We start from the raw sequence: 26347 nt of genomic DNA on the forward strand, positions 1-26347 counted from the left end.
TCCCAGAAAGACTCACCTTCCACAGGTGAGCACCGGGAATAAAGCCCTGCTGGAAGCTTCATGACGGACAGCTGAAAGCCAAACATTCGCGCATCAATTGCCCTTGCTCCTCCCTCATGGGGCCCTCAGCGGCCAATGGCGTGGCTCTCCTTCAGATAGACCCCAGCGTATCTCCCTTCAGCCCCAGTCCCCGCAGAGTAAAAGTCACGTTGGGAGGAAGAGGGGAGAGAGATATCTGCTTACAGCTGCTGTCAGATATCCGATCGGGTTCGCATGGCGAGGAGGTAACCTGATCGAGCGGGGAGGAGTGACTTTGCCAGGGAAGGCTCGAACAAAAAAAATGTCTTCTTCTTCTGCCGGAGAGGTCACGGCAGTGAATGACATCAAGAAGGAAAATGTGAAAGAGGTGGATACGCGGGAGAGCATCAAGCTGTTGGCGCTGGACTCGGCGGAGTTGTCCATGGAGCGCACGGCTCCCAACGCCGACGCGGTGCGCACGGAGCTGCTGGTAAACGCCGCTTCCTCCCTGGCTTTCTCCCCAGAGCAAGTGGCGTGCGTATGCGAGGCGCTGCAGCAGGGGGGCAACGTGGACCGGCTGGCGAGGTTCCTGTGGTCCTTACCCCAGAGCGATCTGCTCCGCGGCAACGAAAGCATCCTGAAAGCCCAAGCCCTCGTTGCCTTCCACCAGGCTCGCTATCAGGAGCTCTACAGTATTTTGGAGAACCACAGTTTCAGCCCGTCCAACCACACCTTCCTGCAGGAACTGTGGTACAAGGCCCGGTACACGGAGGCGGAGAAGGCGCGGGGGAGACCCCTGGGCGCCGTGGATAAGTACCGGATCCGGAGAAAATACCCGCTCCCCAGGACTATCTGGGACGGCGAGGAGACGGTTTATTGTTTCAAGGAGAGGTCCCGGAACGCGCTAAAGGATCTCTACAACCAGAACAGGTACCCGTCTCCAGCCGAGAAGCGGAATCTGGCCAAGATAACTGGACTCTCCTTGACCCAGGTCAGCAACTGGTTCAAAAACAGGCGGCAGAGAGACAGAAACCCGTCGGAAGCGCAGTCCAAAAGGTAAGGGAACAAAGGAAAACACGATGCACACTTTCCTTTCTTTATCTCAGACTTTTTGTCGACGAAAGAGGTCTGTGCGTAAAAGGCGCATTAGAACAATTAAACTTTAAAATTATCTTTCTAAAATAACTCAACATAACTTTATTGTCTGCACAAAAAATACTTTTTAAGTTCCTTATACATGATTAGTGCGTAAAAATGTAATAATTACAATTTAATAGCTGCGAATGTCGCGTCAGACACAGGTTATGAGTGAACGTGTGAAATATTAACTGGTGATAGCTATGGAGCGGAAAAAAAAGCTTTAGCAGCACGCTTTTAATGTTTTGAAATATGAAGCTGTTGCTGTTCAGATCCGGTTTCAAGCGAAGCGAAGAGTCATGGAAACCAGAGGCAACAAAATATCTTCAAGCCTCAGAGACCTGACTGACTGGCAGGCGGGCAGGGAGGCGGGAGGAGAAGGTAACTTTGAAGAAATAGTTCAAAAGGCGACTCCGGATGAGCCTGTGCGTGAACACACAAAGATCAGTACGTAAATTATTCTCATGATGACTTTTTTCTCTTGGACTAAAAGGATCTCAGAGCTTCCATCAGCCCCGCTTCATCTTATAATCCCACAGACACACACACTGAGATGTAAGGGTTGGTCTTTCATGTTTTTCCCTGTGTGAACAAAGATGACGCACACCTGGTGGAGGTGACCCCTTCTGCTGCCCTCCCTCTCACTCAAAAATATACAGCCACAAACAAACGTCTTTATATCACCACAAAAATTCATCTGGATGTGAAAATGTTTAGAACCTGTGGATTTCTTAGTAGGGACCCACATGTTTTTAGTGGGGGTTTGGTTGTGCGTGCGTGCGCCTGCGTTGAAGGGAGGGGGTGGGAAAGCAGTTGTTTTAATCAGTCTTTATAAAAGCAGACAATAATGAGAAAACAGAGCTGCTGAGTTCTTGTGGTTTTAAGGAAGATACGTGTTGAAATTTGAAAATGTGGATTCTAGTTTTACTTCTAACCTGGGTGCAGCCATTTGTTGGTCCATTTTGTCGCCAGTATTTATTGCGCCAAATGGTTACAGGGTTGTGGCTGCTGTCAGAGCAGCTCTTCATGAGGTAAAGAGGGCACCACATCCACAAACAGACTGCTCTTCAGCTCTTTAAAAACACAGAGCTGCAATATTTTAGGAACAGTTTTTCATCCACAAAGTCTTTTTTATTCTTTCCCAGAAAAGAAAAGAGGAAACTCTTTATATTAGAAATAAACTTTTTTTATTTAGTTTTGCCTTGATGCTATATAACATTTAGTTTCTTATCTTTTGCTCTTCTTTGTTTTGTGACCCATCTTTATATTTGCTTTTACCCTGAAGTGAGTCTGATGGAAACCACAGCACAGAGGATGAGTCCAGTAAGGGACAGGAGGAGCTATCCCCTCGTCCTCTCTCCAACTCTTCAGACGGAGTCATAACCCATGGGAGCCTCCCAGCTCAGACAGGACTTCTGGACGGTGGGGTCATCATCCAGCAGATTGGTGACACCAAGATGTCCACAGGATCCAGTGGTGGTGGCGTCTACAACGGCAGCCTGGCAGCCACTAATACTTCCTCCACCGTGTTTCACAATGGTGGTTCATCCTACCTCCACTCACCTGGAAACATCCTCTTCAACGGGCTCAATTTGGGTATCCAGCCTCTGGCTTTCAACCATCTGAGGATGCCCGGCGGGGTGCTGCTGGGAGGCTCTGGGGGGGACATGCACATGCAGACAGGCCAGGAGAAGGGACTGGGCAGTGCCGAGGAGTCCCTCCTGCAGTACTCCTCCTACTCAGGGTGTGTGAACGGGTCGGAGGTGAAGCTGGAGGGGGTTCACACCATGGCTGCCCAGAATGGAGGCTCCCCAGTCCTCACCTTCAGCTCACCGTCAGGAGCCCTGCAGCTCGGCAGCTACAATCTGGTCCAGGTACCGAGTGGAGTACCGGACCACGATGGCAGCTCGTTGCTTAACAGTGATGTAGGTCTTCCTCCTCTACAGCTACCATCTGCTTCATCTTCCTCAACAATTACACAACAAGGTAAGCTCTTAACAAATCATTTTTAATTTAAAATAATTTGTTCGGGGTATTTTTAAATTATAAATAAGATGCAGAGGTGGGATGGATGCAGTGACACTAATAAATTGATTTTTTGTCAATATTCTAACAAATTCTGTGGAATTGTTTCATAAACCATTTACAAATATACACTTTTAGCTTCAAATATACATAACATCTACTCTAAGGGAAAATATGTTGCTATTTTTCCAGCATTAAAATGACACGACTAACATTTTTGAGTCTTTTTTTATAAAGCAGGAGTGTAGCAACTATTTGTCTTGTCTAAATTCCTTGAATACCTACAAACCAACCAGTCTCACTGGTTATCAAAATCAAGTAAGTTTCATTACTCATCAATGAAGAGTATTTCATTTTGAAGCATAGTTACACAGTTACTAAAAGTTTAAAGCTGCATTTAAAATGATTTAATTGCAGTTATATCTTTGAACAAGTTGTCAGCGGGTCAGTTTAACTTTTTATCCTCTTTATACCTTTGTCACCCATGTCAGCTGTCACCCCCCAACAAAACAGAGCCACTTCATTAGCCTGTCTGGGTTTGGGCCGCAGCAAAAAATGACGCACAGAAGAAAGAGAAACACAGGATAATATTTCTAGAAGCGGTGATCTGTTTAGATGAATGAAAACAAGTTCTGAAGTCACCATCACTCATCATTATTACACTGTTGGCCTCCAGAACAACAGTGAAGGTGTGTTTCAGGCTATCAGCAGCCATGAAACACATGAGCAGGGGAAGAAGAAATTACAGCACTTAATGTGACATAAAACAGAAACTCCCCAAAATGCAGAAACATGCAGCTTCCCTTTGAGTCCTGACAGACTGAAAGGTTTGTCCTGCGGGGCGCCGTGGGGTCGGGCTGAAAAAGCACGAAGTGTGTGGGACATGCAACAGTAATCCTGAGGAAAAGCTCTGTGCAGACTGTTGCGCTGGTATATTTTCATTCACGAATCAATAACTGTGTCTCCATCTACTGTGCTTTACTCAAAATGAGTAACTGCAGCCTCTGCTCAGACATTTATTTTTTCTTCATTTAAACATAAATGAAAAATTGCAATTTTTAAGCAGATGTTAAGAGCAACTAAGAAAGCATCTGTGGATGTTTTTTTTCCTGTTTTTAATATTTCATTACTGGTCTCTCCAGGTTTTGTTGTATGAATTGTATTGGTTATTTCTTGTTTTAATATTATTGTTACCTTGTATGTTAATTTTATAAAAAATGTGACCCTGGGTCTCAATAAGATTTACCTATTAAATTAAAGATAATATAAAATAAAATAATTAATCGACAGATTTATTCTTTGCACAGAAAGAACAATTAAAACTAAATATTTGATCGCACTGTAGAAAAAGGTGTTTTATCCCCTTATTGTCTGACATTAGATCAGGCCAAATCTTTCTTGTTTTAGGTCAGTCAGGATTACTAAAATCATTTCCGTTTGCTAAATGCCAGAATAATGAGAGATTTTAATAAAAAAATGTTTGTACTATTATCTTGTTATTTATAGGTGTACACACACTAAGCTCTCTCCCCCTTTAAACAATTTGGGAAAGCCCAGATGATGATGTCATGACTTTGTAAGCTTCTGATAGGTTAATTCTTGGGGTGGGGTGTGAATTAAAATGCATTATTAGAGAGCAATATTTGACACATTAACAAAAGCTTTTGGCAACTTTGACTTTTGACTTTGAACCTGTACCTGGATCGTGGTAGCTGAGATGTTTTGCATTGTGGTGATAATTTGCGCTTGAATTCCTGTACATCCTGTGCATCTCCTTCGTGGCTGGGACACGAACTTTAGGGGCATTCCCGTCATCCATAGTGTTACCGGTGGGTCAGAGGGAACTGAGAAAAGTGCAATTTATTGCACTAATTTTGAATGTGTGTGTGTTAAACAGTCCTAGACCTAATTAATTCACAACATCTGAGTTAATTGGAGGCACATATGTGGGTGTATTTTATGGCAACGCCTCAAACACACTGCTTACTTGTGTGACATCATCTATAAAAAATCTAAAGGAATCAGCCAAGATATTAGGAGGAAAATTTTGGACCTCCAAAATTCCTTGGGAATAATTTCTAGATGTCTGAAAATGCCTCTGAAGGTGACCAATTCATCTGTTTGAACATTTATACACAATTATAAACAATGTGGGAATATTTGGACATAGTGATCTTGTTTGGAGGAAGATGGGGGAAGCTTTCAATCCTGAGCTCAACTGTGAAGTACAGTGGTGGCAGCATCATGTTTTGTGGGTGTTTTGCTGACAGAGGGATTGATGCACTTAAAATAATCAGTCAGGTAGTTAAAGCTTTGTCACAAACTGGTGTTCCAACTGGACAATGACCCCACGCATACCACCAATTTAGTTACAAAGTTGTTTCAGGACAACAAAGTCAATGCTTTAGAGTGGCCATCACAAAGCACTGATCTCAGTCCCATTGGGAATCTGTGGATGGAGTTAAAAAGGGGTGTGTGAGCAAGGCAGCTTACAAATCTGACTCAGTACCTCCATTCCTGTCAGGAAAAATGGGCTAAACTTCCAGCAAACTATTGTGAAAAGGTTGAAGAAGGAAACCCAAAATATTTTTACCAAAGTCATTTAGTTTAAAAGGCGATTCTGTCAAATGTCAAAACAAAATATCTGTAAGCTTCTGCATTAGAAGAAAATACATAAAAAATCTAAACGATTTTCTTTGTGATTTTTTTGTCATTTAGCAAATAGAAATTGCTCTAAAACAGGAAAAATATATATATATTTTTTTATGTCAGACAGTGAGAAAGTAGGTTATGTACCGTTTTATACAATCTATGTAATCATCTGGTTTTAACTGTGTTCACTGTTCTGCTTTTTCAGGCAACATGTCCCTGAACAGCACAGTGGTGAGCTCCTCCAGTGAAGACTCATTCCAGCCACAGGACAAGCTCAACATGGCGTCTCTGCACCACAGCACCGTCCTCTACAGCATGAGCAACACTGGCCAGCCAGCCATCAAGAAGGAGCCTCTGGATGGGAGGATTTACTCCTCCTACCACTCCGGGCTCCACCTGGACCCCAGCGATCAGATCAGCTACACTGCAACCGACTCTGGGCAGATCTCCTCAAGCCACAGCACCACCTCCGCCACCGATGCCACCGCTGTCAGCTCGTCCAGCTCTGAGCCGGAGGTCTACACCACCCTCACCGTTAGCACGCCGCTGATGGCTCAGACGGACCCGGACACCCACCATCACCTCCAGCCGGCGGAGTACCTCGGCACCCACGAGGTGCACCGAAGGGCCCCTTCCTCACACCTGATGGGCCCTGGGATGAATAGTGACTACATGAACCTTTCAGAGAGCAAGGCGGACGGCTCGGGGCCCGGGGCGATGAATGAGTTGGTGCGGGTAATGTGTGGGGAGCTGGAGGCTGCAGAGGGAAAGGAGCTAGCCAAACTACAGACTGTGCAGATGGACGAGGACATGTCCGACCTTTAACCTCAAACTTCAACAATCTTTTTACTCTTCTGTGTGTGTGTGTGTGTGTGTGTGTGTGTGTGTCTGTGTGTGTGTTTGTGTGCGTGTGGTTGTGACTTTTTAAGCATTAATTTCCTTTAAATTATTTGCTTTTATTTGACTTTTAAGATGCACTCTAGTCAGAAAGGAGCCATGTAGATGGGCTTTTTCAGCTTATTATAAAAAATGTAATAATAAAAGAGGCTGTGATGTGTCTAAAAAAGCCCCCCATTTGTGAGAAGAAGCATTGAAACTGCTCTAAGTGATGAAAAGTAGTCGCTGCATGAGTTTGAGCCTCGTTTAAATGAGCATTTTTATAGACAGCACCTGCTACTTCCTGTTGAGTGGATGTGATCTGCAGAAGCAGGTGCTGGAATGCCTAGGGTCATGTGACCGGGATGTTCCTCCAAACCAAATGCGTCATGTGGGTTGAACCAAAAAGGTCACTGTGGAGGGGGAAGAGAAGTTGAACAGCTTTACTGAAGGACTGTAAGCGGCCGGTTAATAAACACAGAAAAGTTGCTGTTTTAGGAAGAAAAGCGTCCTTCAGGAAGCACTTTAATTTCTCTGAAAGCTTCTCAAGCCAAAGCAAAGTGCTGCTGTTGTGCTTTATAACACATTATAAACTATGATTGTGGAAGAGTGAAGACAAATTTGCCTTTCTGCGGCTAAAAATACCCAACATCATGGTTCGTTCTGTTTTGGCATTTGCACTACCACCATGACATTACAATGTTTGGAACAACCACTGTGCTGGATGGTTTGTCATGCGTGACACGTCCAGTAGAAATGCTCACTATTGCAGCCCTGGCTCCTGTTTCCAGTTCCATTATCAACTCATGACACAGACACATAAATTATGACGTTCTTCGTTCTGAGCTGTTTATATAACTGCAGCTCGTAGTATCAGGGTTCCTACGAAGTCTAAAACAGTCTGGAAAGGTTTGGAATTTGATATTTGTGTTTTCCAGGTCTCCATAAGTTTGGGAAAAGAAAATCAGAGTTTGGAACATATTTCTAATTTCTGTCTTTTTCCCTATCCTATTGTCTAAATGTAGTATCCTTCCTTCTTTGTGTCTTTTCTCCCTTGTGTCTTTTCCTTCCTTCCATCCTTCCTTCCTTTCTCAATTCAATCTTCTGCATTCCTTGTTTATTTCCTTCCATTCCATACTGTTTTCCATGCTTTCCTTCCTTATGTCTTTGCTTCATGTGTTAGTGATTTCTTCCTTTCTGCTCTTCCTTGCCTTCATTTTTTTATTCTTTGTGCCCTTTGTTCCTTTCTGTACTTCATTGTCGCCAACCTTACATCCTTCTTTCAGTCCTTCTACACTTCCTTGCGTCCTTCTTTGGTATTTTTCCCTTTTTTCCTTTCACATGTCCTTACTTTCTTTACTTTCTTGTGTCCTTTTCTTCCTTATTTCCTTCCTTGTGTCCTACTTCACTTCCTCGTTTGTGTCCATTCTTTACTCTATTGCATCCTTCATCGGTGTCTTCTGTGTTTTCCTTTTTTCCTTGTGTCTGTCCTTCTGTACTTCATTGTGCCCTTCCTTTCTCTCCTTCTTTTTTCCCATTGTGTCCTTTGTCCCTTTCTTCCTGTTTCTGATTTGTCCAGTTTTCATAAAGATCACTGTAGAAAATAATTTCATAGTAATCTTTTGTGTTTTATATTTTAAAATGAAAATAAAAAACTGAGAACTCTGCAAGGATGAGCCTGGAAAACTCTTAAATGTCTGGGGATTTAAAACTGTGTAGGAACCCAATAGGTTAACTAGCTTTTCTATACCGCCAGACTGAAACAGCTCCAGGTGGACAAAGGGATTTTCTGTTGCTCCAAACTTAATACATAGATATTGTAATAATTTGTTTTTGCACAGCATCAAACCATTTCAATAATATGAGTGCCTTTTACATTTGTTGTGGGGATTCAGTCAAAGTGGGAGCATCGGGGGTCAGGAAGCAGCTTCAAAGGTCTGCAGCTTCTGCCTGAAAGTTGGTTTGGCTTTAGACAGAAGGAGGTCATTTGTCCAGGGTTTCTTAACAGTTTTCCAAACGACCTGAGGTTCTTACAGTCATAAGTGAGCACATTTGAACCCTAGAGCCAACTTATCACATGTTTTCATGCCAGAGATGCTTCCTATCTTCAGGATGTCTGAGTGGACCTTTCAGTGAAAGTATCCTCAGTGCTTTAAAGGTGTAAACCAAACATTATGAGCAAAAAGTCTTTTTTTGTTTTTTTTTATCTTAGTTTGAATTATATGTTTGTTATCTGAAATTATGTGAATGTATTTTTCTAAATCTACGTACTGCAATAAAAGTTTATATTTATAAAAACATAAAAGAGGCAGTTTTATTCCTATAGCGTGATTGTATGATGACCGATAGCAATATGGGATTATGGAGATTTTAGCAGCACAGCAAGCCTGTAAGGAATGTGAGTTTACAACACAAAGCACATGTCCTTCCAATATTTAGAAGTCCAGTGTAGCCAGATTGAAAGGACGGAGAGGGGAGTTGTGGGGGAGGCTGCACGCAGTAATCCAGCAGGCCTTCTGCAGCTTTCTGCAGACCTGTAGTGATCGTTTGCACATGCTCTGCAACCTGGACTTCATTAGGCCTCCTTTTCTCATCTCAGCCTCTGTAATTCAAATAAACAGCAATGAGATTTCCAGAAGTAAAGCTCCCTTTGGGTGGGGGGTCCACAGCTTCCCTCTGCTCAGTCCAAACCAAAAGGTTTTCCCCTAAAATGAAGGCCAAACCCCTCCACCCCAGTACCTCAACATGTGGAGAAATGAATGTGAGCTGCCATCACTCACTCAGCTCTTCCTGCAGATTCGGGGTAGTTACTGTAAATTTGTAAATTTCTTTTTCCAATACAAATCCAATCTGGGGGGGATGAGATGGAGGCAAAATTGGAGAAAAGGATGTGCTGCAGGTAATAATTTTATTTGCAGAAGCGTCTTCTCAGTGGATTCATGGGATATGATGTAACCGATGACCTAAATAAACAGAGGCTGTTTGTCTGTGCTCACTGTCGAGGCTTGGAGAAGGAGGGAGGGGGTGAATGGCAGGGACTATAGCGGGAAATAGGGAGGGAGAGACAGGCACCCAGGATAAAGTTACCTGTGCACAGGTGACCTCGTCGCCATGGGCAGTGGATTAGCTGATTGTTGGGTATCAGATAACCCCTCTTGTAATATTGAAGAGGGTGAAAACAGCTTTGTTGGAGCCCAGAACAATATCCCATTTGCAGCAAAAGCCCACAGTCAATGGCTCTCACGGGGAGGAGGCCAGAGAAAAAACTCTAAATTCAACCTTTTGTGTTCAAGGAGAACAAAGATGAAGCTGGCTTGAACATAAAGCAAAAAAATTCTATTTTCTCACAGCAGAAACACCAGAATATTCTTATACCTTTGAATCAGTGGGTCATTTTGTCCACAATTTAAATAAAAAAAACATAAAACCTGCTTGTCTGAGCTGTAAAAGCGAGGCGACTCCTCCCAGAACTTTGGCCTTATTAAAAACACTGACCCCTGATCTTTCAGATGGTTTCAAAGCTGACATTTAATGCGGCACAGCAGACTGCAAGCCACATGTAACATGACCTGGGGAGCAAGGTACTCCACCACTCTACGTTCCACTAATGAGAGGGCAAGGGGTCAGCGGGTACCAGTCGGCTGCAGATCCACCACTTTTAACCAAGCAGAAACATCATCTGTTTGCTCCATGACTGAGCAGTGGAGAGTCACCCAAATATTTGGTTTTAACTATTTGACAGCGGTTGGGAGTTTTCTTGACTCCAGTAGCAGACCTGTGCAACTATCTGCTGTCTTCTATCACTCAGCTGAAAGCATACAACCACCACATGATTCATCGATTTGTCCTGGATGCCAGGGACAGAAAGCGTAACTCATGAGGACAGTTTTAAGCGTGCATGTGTGAAGGAGGAGGCAGCAGCTGTGAGGCAGCATCAGCTCCACAACAGAGGTGTTTCCCAAAGAGAAACCAGCAGGCTGAAACAGGAGCAGGAGCTTGAATGACCAGAGAAGATCACAGCTGCTGCACGACTCCTGAAGCACCACCAACAGCCCATCCTTTCTAGAGCTACAGAACTATGTGACTGCACAGCGCCCCCTCCCTGTGAGAAGCCACATGGCAGCTGCGTCTAAATCCTTCATTTTGTTTGTTTGTGTTAGTCTGCCTGCCTCGTTTGTTTATTTATCAGCCCTGCAGCCAGAAAACGGAGCCTCTTTAAAACAAATGTCCTCATCTGCACACCCGGGGTGTGTTTACCGAGGCAGAGCTCTGTAAAAGCCGCGTCTTAATTGCATATTTGTGGAGGTGGGTCCTCTGAGGAAATGCGTAATGATTTTGATGGTGCAGGGGGGAGGCCTAACCCCAGCGCACTTGTACCAGGTCTAATTTTCCAACATGACAGGAAACTCTGTTAAGCTGATAATTGCAGCTCCAATTTCATTTAACTCACTCATGTCAACAGTTGTGTTTTGTTTTGATGGAGGGAGTTGCACTTTTTTGTCTTCTCATGATTTACTTCAGAAAATGGCTCCTGTAGCAGAAACTCCAACATTTTAAATCAATCAAAGCATTTCTTGGAATAATTTAACAAAAAAAAAAAAAAATTATATATATATATATATAGAAACGATGCATTGTTTACAAATGACATGCCCTTAATGCCTTTGTATAAAATCTATGGTTTAATAATTTGGTAAACAAATGTGTGAATGCATTTAATGGTCATTAAACATCACAAAGAAGTCTTACTGCTGCTTGCTTTGAATCTACATTATATAGAAATAAAAAATAAACTGCTTTGTTCCTATAAAAACAGCTGAAAACTAATTTTGTTTCCAGTTAGAGTGAGAAAGCATCTGTTTATTAAGGCAGTGGTCCATTCATGAGAAAGGGAGAAAAAATAACCCTTTAATGCGAGAAACGGAGTCCTTCTCATGATGATTCTTTATGGACAGCTCTTTCTCTTTTTTTAAATTCTGATTTTCCTGTCTCCCCCATTTTGTGGTGCAAAAATATGAAACTTACGGGTAAAATTCTTGTAAAATATTTTCAATTCAAGCCCATCAAATGTGTGAAGCTCACTTTGTAATAAATGGAGAAATGCCAGGGCTCATTTCTTTTTTTGTTTTTTTGTTTTTTTTGTTCTGAGCCACTTAAATCTGAACATCTAAGACTTCAGCAGCCTTGAGCGCACAAAAGATGCCACTGTGTCCGTTTTTTTAAAGTTAATAAAGAGTCCAGAGGAGGGAAAAATGAATCCTTTCTGCCTGTAAGCTCCTTTCTGAGAGGAGTTCCGAGTGATCGACTACCTAAGGATTGCTTTACTTGTCCGGGCTGTGAGAAGGCAGCGCTGACCGCGGCAGTGGAGGAGGCGGAGAGTCCACATCTTGAAATAATCTGGCCCCCCGGGCTGCGGGGGTTAAAGGAGGAGGCGCGGCGCAATGTGGTAGAGATATTAGAGAAACCCGAGAGGCGCTCATCAGACAGCTCATTTACTGAAGCACTGAGGTTTTACACAGCCCGGGACCCAGCCTGATCCCACTTCAGAGTCCACATTCCGCATAATATGTCCTGCACGAATACACGCGTTTGACACCTATTTATACCCACCCAAACAAATATTAAAAATGTTCCTTAACAACAGAAGAGCCAACGGGGCCAAATTTGTGTTTTTTTCTGTTTCATTTACCTTCAGTAATTTATTTAGCTGTTTGTTAAAAAATACATCTGAAATAAATATTGATTTAAGTGTGTGTTGCAGGAAATATAAAATGTGAATATTCCTGCTGCGTAAAGGTTCAACACCGTGAGAAACCTGCCGCATTCAGGAGGAAACCAGCTTTATCCGAATCATTACAGTAAAATACGTATTATTGTTGTTTATTCTATGGTTTCATTATTTTCAATGCAAAATATAAATGAAACTATCAGAAATAATTATTTGTGGTAATTTCCATCACATAAGCAGCCTCGTGTTCTTCACCGGTCAAATGTCCCTTCATTCAGATGTTTTTTTTTATTATTATTTCTCCATAAATTGTTAAGAGAACAAATAACACGCACATAATCACCCGTTATTCGCCTTTTAGCTCTGTATTTAATCTTATAAATGTGTAATTCTCATCTATTTTAATTATTTGGGAATAAAAAATAAAAATAAAAAACAGATAAAGCGCAAAGTTATGCGGAATGAATGCTGAAGGGGAGTTCTGTTTCAGACTTTTGGTGCAGATAAAGAAACGTGATCCGTGAGGCTCAAACCAACAACTGCACCACCAAGAACCAGTGTGGCTCAGAACTCATTTAGTAATGGATTGGTTTAGTGTTTCAGCCCACAGAAAACACTGGAGCCAGTATGGTGCCCGTCTAATCTCTGAAATATAAATGCGCACAGCAGGCGCAGGGGGTAAAAGACATGTGGTGATGCAGAAATTAATTTATTTCTCATTTTTACATGCATTAGAAAAATACATTTGACATGATCTAAGCACTGGCCCAAGGAGTGGTGTGGGTTTTAATTTCTGGCCGCGTCACATCCCACTCAGGGTTGGATTTTTAATTTTTACATTTAAACTAAAGTGTCCTGAATTTCCAGAGATGACGACATTTGTCCAATTTCCTTGTCAAATCTTGCAGCCTAAAAACATGTGGCATTTTCTACCAGTCACTCACACATGCGCACACACACTCTTTAAGTGGCTGATTTCCTTCTGGTGGTCTATGGCCCATAACTCCTTTGGCGGGTAGTATAGGTTGCTCATAAATAAGTGCGTAATGGACCCACCTATCATAGGAACTTATTAAGTTATACCACCTCATAAAATAAACAGCTCCTGCGATTTGTCGAATAGCGAAGAAACAACAAAATGCTCAGTTTGCTTGTGTTTATTGTGCTGGTTTGAACCCACATGTAGCAGCAAAATGGGTCAGAACTAGAACTTCTGGAAGAAATCTTTAATTGCTCATTTCTAACATTATGTCAATACGATTGTGTTCAACATTAATATCATTGATGATTTCTACATGTGAGGATTGCATTCCTATTTAAAACTGTAGACGTCACAAATGCAAAGGTGTCCGTTTGTGATGTTGAGAGGACTTCTGCACTCACCTCTGCCTTGCATGATTATTTTCAGAAGTTATAAGAGTGTGTTTTTAAGAGTTGTGTGATAATTGATTTGTGTTTAGGTGCTGCTCTGCTCCCTCAGCTGCAGCGGCGGCGGGACTGTGGGGGCGGGAGGTGGGAGCGCTCCTATTTCAGCCCCTGACGCACTGCCTCTGGGGAGGAAACGGAGCTGCAAACTCAGTCCTGCTCTGCTGTACAGGGTGCAGGGCAGAGGGAGAGCCAATCACCGAAACGCACAGGCTCCCTTTAAGCCTGACATATCTCCAACAGGAACAAATTGTCCCAACAATCAACATCCCAATCTGCTGCGCGCATCAAGGGTTGCAGAGGAGCGGATAGCCCACACAGGCCTGCGCAGCGTGGGCGGACTGCGTGGATTTCACTACGACAAGAAGCTGCGGGAAGATCTAAAACGTCATAAGTCGCTTGGATATCAAGGTGTTTCGGCCGAGGAGCGAGCTCGGACATCATGTCTATATTACCGTCCTTCGGGTTCACGCAGGAGCAAGTGGCGTGCGTCTGCGAGGTTTTGCAGCAAGGAGGGAACCTGGAGAGGCTCGGCCGCTTCCTGTGGTCTCTGCCAGCCTGTGATCACCTCCACAAGAACGAAAGCGTCCTGAAAGCCAAGGCGGTGGTGGCCTTTCACCGGGGGAACTTCAGAGAGCTTTACAAAATCCTGGAGAGCCACCAGTTCTCTCCGCACAACCACCCAAAGCTGCAGCAGCTCTGGCTGAAGGCGCACTACGTGGAGGCGGAGAAGCTGCGCGGCCGGCCGCTCGGAGCCGTGGGGAAGTACCGGGTGCGCAGGAAATTCCCGCTGCCCCGCACGATATGGGACGGCGAGGAGACCAGCTACTGCTTTAAAGAGAAGTCTAGAGGAGTCCTAAGGGAGTGGTACACGCACAATCCTTATCCGTCCCCGCGGGAAAAGAGGGAGCTGGCGGAGGCCACGGGACTGACCACCACGCAGGTCAGCAACTGGTTCAAAAACCGACGGCAGAGGGACAGAGCCGCCGAGGCCAAGGAGAGGTGCGTTCAGCTGCCACAGACATGGAACTTGCTCCAGCATGCAGAAAATTATTCACTTATTTCTTAAATACATGCTGTAGGTTCAGTTAAGCATGGAAAATAAAATCAAAGACGAGTTTTTTTCTGACTAAATTTACAGGAAAGCATCCAAGTGGCTTATAACCATAATTATATATGTAGGACACTTGGATTTATTCAGATTTTATAGCTTAAGAAATGTCAAAAAGGAGCAATGAATGAGTGTTTTTGCCCATTATTCCAGCTTTCAGTGTGTGGTGGTTATTCAGTAATGATGAGTTTTTAACTGTTCAACATCAGTTTAAAGGGCAAAAAAAAAAAACGGGCTAAGAGGATACTTATAAGAGTTAATAAAATATGTCTAATGAGACATTTCTGTGATTTTGACTTTTTTGCGTAATTGTATATTAATTAAAAGCAGGACAGGTCATGTGACTGCTGAGTGTGAAGCTGAGTAAATATTGTTGTCAACTGATTGAATCCCTTCAGAGAGTTTTGTTTGGGCCTGCAGTGGTTTTATAATTATGGGTCTAAAATTTACGCTCAAATATTTTCATATTTTTTACAAAATGTGCAAATAGTGTCGGTTTAATGAAAGGGTTTGTTTTTAATGGGTTAAGCAGGTTTATCAGAACATAACCAGAATCAGAGGGAAAATACATTTTATCGTAAAAGAAAGTTTTGTTGCACATTAAACAGCCAACTTCACATCAGTGAGCGTTTGTCTCTTTTATTTTCCAGAGAGAACAGCGAGAACAGCAACGCAGGCGGCAACAAACAGAACCAGCTGTCCCCTCTGGACGGAGGAAAGTCTCTCATGTCCAGCTCGGAGGACGAGTTTTCACCGCCTCAGAGCCCCGACCAGAACTCTGCGCTTTTGCTCCAGGGCAACATGAGCCACCCCGGGGCCTCCGCTTACCCCATGTCCGGGCTGGGGGGCCCACAGCCGGTGCACGGCATGCACGGACACCCGCACCAGCTGCAGGACTCCTTGTTGGGACCTCTAACCTCCAGTCTTGTGGATTTGGGCTCTTAAAGAGACCGCCAGATGAAACCAGAAAACCAAAACAACAGAAGAGAACTGATGCGTGAATCAGATTGAAGACATGTATGAAATAACACTATTGTAGCCTACCTTATAATATAGACTGACTGTCTGTCGTTAAATTTTGGTTAGAGCAAAACTCCTTAATGCGCTTATTCTACATCCACTGAATGGATGTTTAATTTTTGTTTTTCCTGAAAACTCCCTCTTAACTGATGAAACACTTACCAGGATCAACCACCTTAATTTATGATATTTTGTTAAAACAACAAAAAACAATTATAGCAACCTCTTGCGATGGAAACTAGGAGGTAACGTTTTTATTAGAGCCAAGGTAATTAGTTTCCAATAAAACAAAATTAATGCATCTGTCTCCGTGTTATTTGTGCATTTAGAGGACGAAAAAATAGAGATTTAGAAAACTATAAATTGATCAGTGCCTGGAATAATTATTTCATAGTGACTTGGATGATGTGTGAACTAAAAGATGTAGAATTTAAGTGCGGAATATTTTAAACAGCTCCATGATGGTGGGGTTTAAACTATTTTAAGTAATTTTTCTGAACAGATAAAATCCTGATCTGCGGTTTCTTTGCTTTTAACAAAAAAACAAAAAAATTTAAAGGAGGCGAATTTAGATTCATACAAAGGGGAGTCAGCAGCAGCAGCAGCTGTTTGTCACTGTGTACACAAGAACCAGCTCGGTGTTTTATTGAAAATCCAGCCCGCTTCATAACGATTGTTTGGCTACAGGAGGTTTTTTCTGTATCTCGTCATTTTCAGCTGCGGATCACTGGCTTTTTGTTGCCATGTTTTCTTTCCCCTCTCCCAGAGTTTGTTCTGTTGGTTCCGGGCCATGGGAAAGAGCCTCTCAGCTCCTCAGATATAAATAAGCAAATATTTTACAAGTCTTAAAAACATAATAATAATAATAATAATAATAATTTGAGGAGTGGGCAGCTCTGTAGGCCCCCGACCCTTCTCCTCTCAGCTCATGTCAGGGTAAATTGTTTTGAGCAGAGAGCACCGAGGATTTCCTGAGCATAATCTGAAACAGTCGCTGCCTGCCTGGCTGATTGCAAAGATTGCAGGGGCTGCAGCACCCACAGCCTTAGTGGAGGGGACATCGGGGTGTTTTCTGCATCCTAGAAGTCTCACCCTTTTCCAGGCTTTCCCGTAGTCCTGTTGTTGCTGTACCTGCAGATCCTTTGGAGTAAAACAGGAGCTTTGTTTCGCTGTGTGTGTGAGTGATATCTGACTCTCCTCAGGAGTTAATTTTGGATTTTTAAAAGAGAGGACAATAAGTTGACCTCTTATAATGCTTAAATGTTACAGATGCAGCAACACTGTATTTATCCATAGCTCAGATTAAACTTTTAAACTCTTCAAATTGTTTGCATGTAAAATCTTGCAAAACAAAAAAGAGCTTTCAGTAATGCAGTGGAATAGAGTTGCAGCAAAGCAAACAGTTCAGATAATAACAACATGAAAAATACTTCTGTATGAATAAGGATTTTCCTATAAATCTCTATATCACAATTAATGCAACAAAACATCCACAAACTGAAGTCACAAAGAAGAAGATGAGAAAAGGAAAATAAATATTACTTTATGTTAAGTGCAGAAAAAATACTGACAAAGAAAAGTTTGTATTTAATCATTTTTTCTGGTTGAACCCACATTTCAAGTGTTTTTCACCATGATTAACTAAAACCTATTTTAATATACTGTGCCTATTTGGTTTTCTAAATTATTCTAATACATTTAACATTGTATTTAACATCATGTAGAAAAAGCAAAAACAGAGATTAAAAAAAACCTTTGCAACACAGAGGAGAGACTGCAGGTCCCTTCGGGCCCAAACAAACCAGGTTTGACTGACAAAAAAACACATGGAAGCAAAATCAAATTTGTGCAAAAAGATCACAGCTTCACTGACATACTATGCAACAAATAAAACATGAATATTAACCAAAGAGTCACTTATCAGAATGCATTTTATTGCAATTATCAGGCATTTGGGGTTTTTCTTGCAAACACTGCTGCCTTTAACAACAGCATGGCATATATGTGCACATTGTGGTTTGTTTTTATAATTTTGCACAGATGTTCTGACTCTGGCAAATCTTATCTGCCCTAAAGCTAAGCCCTTCTTTTCTTTTCTTATTTATTCAGAGATGGTCTGGTGTATAAAGGTTATATACTTCAAGATCCATAGAATAATATATATATGTTGTGGTTTTATTAATATATATATATATAAGTATCCAAATCATTCATCAGATGCAGAGGTTCTGCAGATGTTCTGCATGTTCCATTAAATACTGACAAATTAAAAACTAGGTAGCCACCGAGCTGATTCCTCATACCTGTTAATATAATGACATGGCAGAGCTCTGTGCCTACATGACAGGCAGAAGTTACCAGTCTCCTCCAGGAAGTCCAGGAGACGAAAATCAATCTCTTATGGAAACTCTTTTAATCAAGCAGATCCTCTGCTTCTGAATCAGCATCTCTCTGCTGTGTCCTCCACTTTGTGTTTTTATCTCATCAGAAGAGCAACAAGTGCAAGAGGAGGGTTTGCTCCATGCAGCCTACAGAGGAAGAAGACAAAAGCTGGAGGTTCGCGTCATCTTGCAGCAGGCCGGGGCCAGCAACAACAGCTGCTGATGGCAAACAGACTACGAGTCATCAAAAGGGTATTTCGGCATAAGTGGCAGTGGCTTTAAATCAGCAGCAGGAAGAGCCCTGACGTGTGCAAATAAACATGGAGAGTGGCCTGCGTGAGCTCCAGCCAGCACCGTCCACCTCAGCCCAGGTCAGTTCTTCGCTGGAGCATTCAGCATACTCCAAAGCTGAAGGGATTTTTTTTTTTTGTTGTTATACTGCTTGTCTGCATGGTCTGGTGCTTTCAGGTAGCTTCAGCTCCACTTGGGGAGCCCTTTGGAAGATTGTCCCAGGTATCTATAACCAGAGACTGCATGAGAGCTGTGAGTGTGAGTCAGAGGGGATGGCGGGTGACGGGGAGGGGTTGGTTGGGTGATGAGGGACAAAAGGATCTTTTCAGGTCTGCCTCAGAGGGGTGGAGGTGGTGGTGTAGAAGGTAGGGGGCCAGAGAGATTTTCTTACCAATGATGCATGGATCTGACAATGCTGCTGGCTGTGTGTGTGAGTGTGTGTGTGTGTAACTTCCTGAATGTTTCTTAAGAAAACAGATCTGATCAAAGTAAATCTCACACAGTAACTAAACAGTTAAATTTCTATACCATAAATCTGAAGGTTTTGCACAGCTCTCCCTGGAAAATGTTAATTGCGCTGATACGAGGGCTCCAAGCCAAAGACAGCTTCCACACTGGAGAGCAGGAAGCCATTCAGGAAGTTCTATGTGACACAGCTGAAAGAAATATTTATCTCTTTCTTTCACTCCTCTGAGTGATGGTTGACCTGGAGTTCAGAAGTGAGGAGGAGGAGGAGGAGGAAGGGGAGAAGCTAAAGAAAACCCCCAAATATCAGGGTGTTAAACGGCATGTTATGCATCAAAAACAGGCTAGTTATATATGTTCTCTGAGGACGAGGGAAATGTTGATATGTGTCACAGACAGCAAAAAAACCATAAAACAAGATAAGACGTGCATTAACTGTCAATAACGGACGTGCACAGAAGAAATGTGGCCAGGAGGCAGAGGATCACATGACCAACCGTCACCGACACAAAGCTCATCTCTGGTTGCTGAGAATCAGATATCTATATTTTTGGCGACTCAACAGTAAGATGATATTTGTTAGCGTCATTAGTCTCATGAAGTCAGACAAAAGAGGGACTTTAGCCAGAGGATGTTTTTGAAAAACTTTTATGAGAAAAGTAAATGTCACTTTCAGACGTGATAAATGAGCAGTGGGAAGTACAGACGCCTTGCAGATAAAGAAAGACACAAAAAGGAATCATCATCAGTGGAAGCACAGTGGCATATTCTATTATATGTGCACAGGTTCACAGAAAAAAAAAAGGAAAAGTACAAATATTTTTAACTGATAATAAATTAACTGGTTAAATAATGAAAAATTTGACAGTTTTGAACTCATTTTTAAAGTTTGAATTACTGTAAAAAACGTATTCAGTTAGCAAACCAACATAAAAACACAGAATGCTGAGGGGTAAATCTGATACAGTCATGGTAATAGAAAAGTGAACCCCTTTCAGTTCTTTGGTTTTACAAATCAGCTCATAATAAACATAATCAGGTCTTTACTGGGTTCTAAAATTATTCGTATTATTTATTATTCACTAAACAAAGATGAAATGTAGAAACGGGAAAACTATTCCTGCTGTTTCTAGAGGATTTCAGCAGGAAAATAGCAGCTGGTGCCGCTTATCCAATGCAACAAATAACTGATAATCATTAGTGTGAGCATCTCTGTAAAAGTTTCAGCATTTCTGCCCTGACGCATATAGGAGTGTGTTAACACAATGTCAGGACGTAAAGATATAAGCAATGACCTTAGAGAGGAAACTGCTGCTGTCCATCAATCTATGAAAGGTCTAGACGAATTTTCAAACAGTTTGAAGTCCTGAGACTCCATCTTAGACTCTTCAGGCCACAGTTAGCATGTTAAATATTAAAACTCAGGATAGGACAATAAGAAAACAAGTGAGCAAGTATGGCTTGTTTGGAAGGAGTGAAGGAAAAATTGTCTCAACAACCAAACACATCAGGCACGGTGGTGGAGTGGTGATGATGTGGGCGGGATTTGCAGCTGGACCTCCATAATTTCCTCTGTGTACCAATTCTAGAGTTACATCAATATATAACAGTACTGTTACAGATTGATTGTGTTTTTTTTTTGTTTGTTTGTTTTGTTTAGGTGAAAAATGCAAATTCAGAAACCTGAAAAAGACTGAACTGAGAAAACATTTTTTCTGAGATCTCTTATAGTACATGGTTGGGCATCTTTAAACATTTGACCAAGAACAGAAGCAAACATCGATCAATAGCTGGGTTTATACACAAAATTATAATATGCCATTTGAGACAGAAAACTCCAAATAAATGTTCCTCCTAAAATTATCCTTTTATTCTCCAAGGCTGTTTATGCAAAAGGCATCTGATGAGATGAAGAAAAACCATCTATATTGACAGAAAATTTACTTCCTGGTATATTTCTTGTTTAAGATTTGTTCCTTGGGATACAAAATGGACTTTAGGGAAATTTCAAAGCATTTGTTCATATATATCAACACGTTCCACCATTAGCCAGAATATTCAACCCTTGACCCAGATTTCCTTGTTGGGGCCGTGATTGTGTAAAACAGACTGTCGAAGATGTAAGAATCTGGATGTTTTTTCTCAGAAGGATTACAGGTCGTTTCACAATTTGTATGCATGTTTCCCTTTGAGTTAATACCTTCTTTCTGAATATTTGATGTGACCCATAATTTATTTTGCGTGTCTGGTTTAATATTTCTGTGAAATAAATAAATCACCGATGCCTTGGTATAAAAAATGAGAATATTTTTGTATACTTTCAACCTGCTCCGGCTCAAATATTCTGCTTAATCATAATTCTTGTTGTTTCAGATTAATCCCCTTTTTTGACTTTGCAGTTTTCCACCTTTTATTTAATAATTTGCTTGAAACTATGAAAACCATTTATCTTTAACAGCCTTTACTTTTACAGATGAATTTCTGTCGGCTGTCTCAGTACTTTATAAAGTAAGCTTATATTTTCCAACTTCACATATAAATTAATTAAATCATAATTATACTGTGCTTCTTACTAGATGTAAGATTTTTGTTTTTATAAGATATTTTAAGGCAATAAATCCAAGTTTTAACATAATTGGCAGAGAAAATTAGATGTTTACAGCGATGCGGTGGGGTTTTTGTGACATTTTACATTATTTAACGTTTAATCATCAGTTGGTATCGCTGTTGTCCATGCAGGCCTGGGGCAATTCCTGCATTGAGTTTGCATGCGTTGGGTCTCTCAGGCGTTCCTCCCACAGTCCAGAAAAACATGACTGCTGGGTTAACTGGTCTGTCTAAATTGCCCCTTGGAATTAGTGTGTGTGTGTATGGTTGTGTGCCTTTGTGTTGCCCTATGATGAACTGGCGACGTCTCCAGGGTGAAACCGCATAATTATGTAAGCCTCTTTCAGTATCATGATGTGTCAGTGTTTTGTTAATGAAGAAAGAAAATTATGTGGAAATATTTCAGCATCATCTCAAGACAGCAGCCAGGATGGGTCTCCCGAATAAGGACAACAAATTCAATGTTTTAGAGCGGCCATCACAAAGTCCTGATCTCAGTCACAAAGAGAATTTGTGAGTGAGCAAGGTGACCTACAAACCTGACCCAGTTACACCGGCTCTGTTAGAAGGAATGGGTCAAGGTCCAGCAAACTGTTGTGAAAAGCTTGTGGAAGGAAAACCAAAACAGGTGACCCAAATCATACAGTTTAAACGCAATGCTACTAAATAGTAAGGATGTTGATAAAGTTCTGAGTTTGAAGAAAGCAATAATTAATTAACTGTTTTGGCACCCCAACTGACTAAAATATGAAAGGTTTAGTCTGATTTCATGTCAAACAAAGAGAAAAAAGCTTTGTCTTGTTTTATACACGGTATGTAAATATCTGGTTTCAACTGTTTCTACATTTTTTAGAGCAAAATATTATTTCAACCTGGAAAGACTCACAAAGGAGGGAGACAACGAGATTATGATTAGCAGGTTTATTAATAAAAACATCTGTTTGGCGCTCGGACCCTGGAGGAAGACATATACTCTGAGGATGAAGAGAGCTAGTAAGGGCATTTTAGGATTAGGATTAGGTATGTCTTCCCCCGGGGAATCCGATCCTGGTGGTGGAGTGGCCTGAAGAAGTTTGAAGGAATTGGGGAGCCAGATGGAGGAGAAGGGGAGGAGGAGGGTCGAAGCTTAACAACGAGCAGTGATTTCCGAGTTGAAGGTCTTTAAATATAATGTCTTGGGAGTTGATTGGACGAGGAGAGGAGCGGACCCGTCTCTGATTGGAGCGCTATGGCGGAGTCATCAGGTGGAGCGGAGGCGATGAAGGTGAGTCTTCCACGTTGAATTTTCAATAAAGCTCCATGACTACATCTTTAAAAGGCTAAGCTAAATATTGCCAACATTGTTTTTTGCAGATATAGTATCTGATATATTCTCAATAATCTGAAAGTTTTAGGATGATTCTTAATCATTTTGTTGAAGATGATGATTCTTAATTCTTAATCATCATCATCATAATGTAGGAGCATTGCTGTATCATAGTTCACAAGGTTTATACGGTAAGTGGGGTTTTTAAAGTATAAATGTTAAATTGCTAAAAGTTTAGCAATGTTTGATTGTTCCATCATAAAGTGACAGCAGAGTTTTCTTGTCTCAAATACATTTTAAGATTATGTTTAATTGGTTATATAAACCAGGAAATGCCTCAAAAAAGTCTTTAAATGTTAGCATGAAATATTTGTTTCAGAGGTTAAATTGCAAATTAAATATAATTTTTTAATAGTTTCATTACCTACAAATATTGCTTATCATTGTACCATTGCTGAGAAAATATAGTTAAATTAATATAAAAGACAAAAATGAATTTAAGGAGTTACTTAGTTGAACTTTTGTGTTTCTCTGAAGTTTTTTTTTTAATTTCTTCTTATTAAGAAATGTTCTGTGGGATAAAAATCTTAAAGGTCCTTCAAAACAGTGCAGTAGGTCTCCATTAATTTCAAATATTTGTTTTCTATATATCAGTTTATATTGTAAAACATGTAAACACGACACAGAAATCAATCTAAAAAACCAATATGAAAAGCAAAATTGTTGTAACAACAATAACAACAACAATAATAATAAAATAATAATGATAACAATAATAATGATGATAATAACAACAAAAACAATAATAATTAAAAAAATTGCTAATAATAATAATAATAATAATAATAATGATAAAAATAATATCAATAAGACCAAAGCAAGTAAGGCAAAACTCACTGATTGAGTAGGAATAACTGTAAACTCTGTAAGGTTGGCAGCTAATTATTGAGGAGTATACAGAAAACACTTAAAGTTATGATAAGAGACATCATGGAGGTGTACAAGAAGAAGAAGAACATCAGAGATGTGTGGTCAGGGACGAAGAAGATCACAGGCTTCAAGCAGAAGGACAATCGGACCGATGGATGTCTGGACAGAACCAATGAACTGAATACCTTCTTCAATAAGTTCAGTTCAGAAACAAGCTCAGCATCGTTCTCTCCCGCTTACAGCCAATCAGACATCCCACCCTCCTTTGACCCACAGTTTTCATGTCACGCCTCAAATGTTTTATCTTCCACCTCAGCCATGGACCCTTCTGCTTCTACATGTTTACCTTCAACCCAATCAGAAGATGCTGATGCTCCCTTTGCCACCCCCTTCCACCTGTGTGTCTCAAGAGGTCAGGTGAAGACGCAACTGGAGAGACTGAACTGGAATAAGGCTGCAGGTCCAGATCATGTCAGTCCTGAAGGCCTGTGTGGAGCAGGTCGGTGAGATTCTGCAGCACCTCTTCAACCTTAGCCTGGCCCAGAAGATGGTTCCAGGGTTGTGGAAGATGTCCTGGACAACAGACTGAATGGAGATGCAACAGGGAAGCCATCTACAATAAGGAGTCAGAGCAGACTCCACTTTTTGAGCAGGCTAAGGTTCCTCTGTGATTGCAGCAAGATGCTGCATATCTTCAATACGTCTGTTGTAGAGAGTGTCATCTCTTCTTCCATCATCTGAGCCAGGGATTTTAAAAAGCTCAACAAGCTCATAAAAAAGTCTGGCTCTGTTCTCGGGACTCCTCTAGAACCTCTGGAGATGATTGCGCAAATAAGCATTTTTCATAAAATGAAAACATTATGGAGAAACCTGAGCATTAACCCCCTAGAGATTAATAAAGTATTTTTGAATTGAATTGAATTGATTTGAACTGAATCTCATGTCTTCTCACTAAGTGAACGATTATATGAATTATTACATTGGATTGGAGTAACACCCCAGTGATGCAAATATTCACATCTTCCTCTTCTTTATATTTTAAAATATGTTTCTACCTATTTTGACCAGATTTATATTTCATCATCGCTTCAGTTCCACATTCAAACATTTCCACAGTTTAACGCCACACAGAGAAGCAGAGAAACTTCCTTTAATGCTTGCTAACACATCTTAAATTTAACCGTCACACACGTTTGAATATTGTCCAAATGCGTCCAGAATTATCTAGTTTCAACAGATAAGTTAAGTTTAGTTATTTTTAGTTTTTAAAATGATTTATTCAGTAATATCCTAAACAGAGGCTGTCGTTTTTTGTATTTTTGAACAAAACATGAACATGAACATTAGAGGAGCCAGACATGTCTTTGTGCAGACACAACAAAAGGTGGATGGGATTATGAAATCTATCCCACACTCCTAAGGGGCATCGCATCATCTTTCCTGCAGACTCACAAACAGCTCGAGTAACGTCCCCCCCCCAACATGATCCAAGCCCCCCTGATACCCAAGCCACAGCTACCCTTCACAAGGACCCTGCAGCTACATGACGTTTGGACTTTGTTTGACGACGCAGGAGTGACATCAGCCCAAAACTGAGCTGCCATCTTCCCCCTGCTTTGTTATTCATCCTCGTATTGCAGGGATAAAATACCCTGCTTGGTTTCCCCAGAAAAAAAGAAGAAAAACATTCAGGAAATGAAAGTTGTAACACGATCCCCTGTGTGCCAAACGTCTCCCTGAGCAGGGACAAAAGGTCCTGCAGAGAAAAGCTGCTGGGCCAATTTTAGCCCGTAGATGACAGAAGATGAGAGAGGGTGAAAATACAAACGGATCAGGACAGAAAGGAGGAAAGACACAATGAAATTAGGAGTAGAAATCAAGAGGACACCAAGGGTATGATGAACTCCTCCCTGAGCCCCTCATCCAACTGAAATATATGAAACAAGCAAAAATAAACTCCCCATTCCGGTCCTGGAGCACGTTTTCTCCAGGGTTTATCCAGAGAGAAAGGCTTTTTGTGTCCTCATTCAGAGCTTCTGGCCCTGCCAAATGTCTCTAAGATGAGGCAGAGAGACAAATAAAAGAATAAAACTGGGGGAAAAAAGGTAGAAGTTTACCAATCTATTAAATAAGGCATATAAGCAGAAAACGCAGCAGTGATAGCAAACTTATTTCCTATTTTTAAGACTGCAGAGTTGTGACAAAATGAACACAGGAGCCATCCTGGCAGAAAAATGAGGGACAAATGTTCTGCTGGTCCTCCCACAGCTGAATGGGCATTTGCAGCATGGTGTCAGCGGGTGCTGGTAATTACCAGGCTCTACACCAACGAGCCATGGGTTCTGGTATGCCAGCTAAGCTCTGTTATTAGGCTC

General features: G+C 41.4%; 2 protein-coding genes across 2 annotated transcripts; both read left to right on the plus strand.

Moving 5' to 3' along the window:
* Positions 1–56: 56 nt before the first annotated feature.
* Positions 57–9013, plus strand: six4a (SIX homeobox 4a). The gene is made up of 3 exons (XM_047392919.1): positions 57–1074; positions 2441–3141; positions 6038–9013. The coding sequence occupies exons 1-3, from the start codon at positions 341–343 to the stop codon at positions 6655–6657; spliced, it is 2055 nt and encodes a 684-aa protein (XP_047248875.1). The 5' UTR covers positions 57–340; the 3' UTR covers positions 6658–9013.
* Positions 9014–13985: 4972 nt separating this feature from the next.
* On the plus strand, positions 13986–16293 carry LOC124884870 (homeobox protein six1b). Its single transcript, XM_047392898.1, has 2 exons — positions 13986–14863; positions 15623–16293. The coding sequence occupies exons 1-2, from the start codon at positions 14304–14306 to the stop codon at positions 15915–15917; spliced, it is 855 nt and encodes a 284-aa protein (XP_047248854.1). The 5' UTR covers positions 13986–14303; the 3' UTR covers positions 15918–16293.
* The last annotated feature ends 10054 nt before the right edge of the window (positions 16294–26347 follow it).

This window comes from Girardinichthys multiradiatus, chromosome 19, assembly GCF_021462225.1.
Source record: "Girardinichthys multiradiatus isolate DD_20200921_A chromosome 19, DD_fGirMul_XY1, whole genome shotgun sequence".
NCBI lineage: Eukaryota > Metazoa > Chordata > Actinopteri > Cyprinodontiformes > Goodeidae > Girardinichthys > Girardinichthys multiradiatus.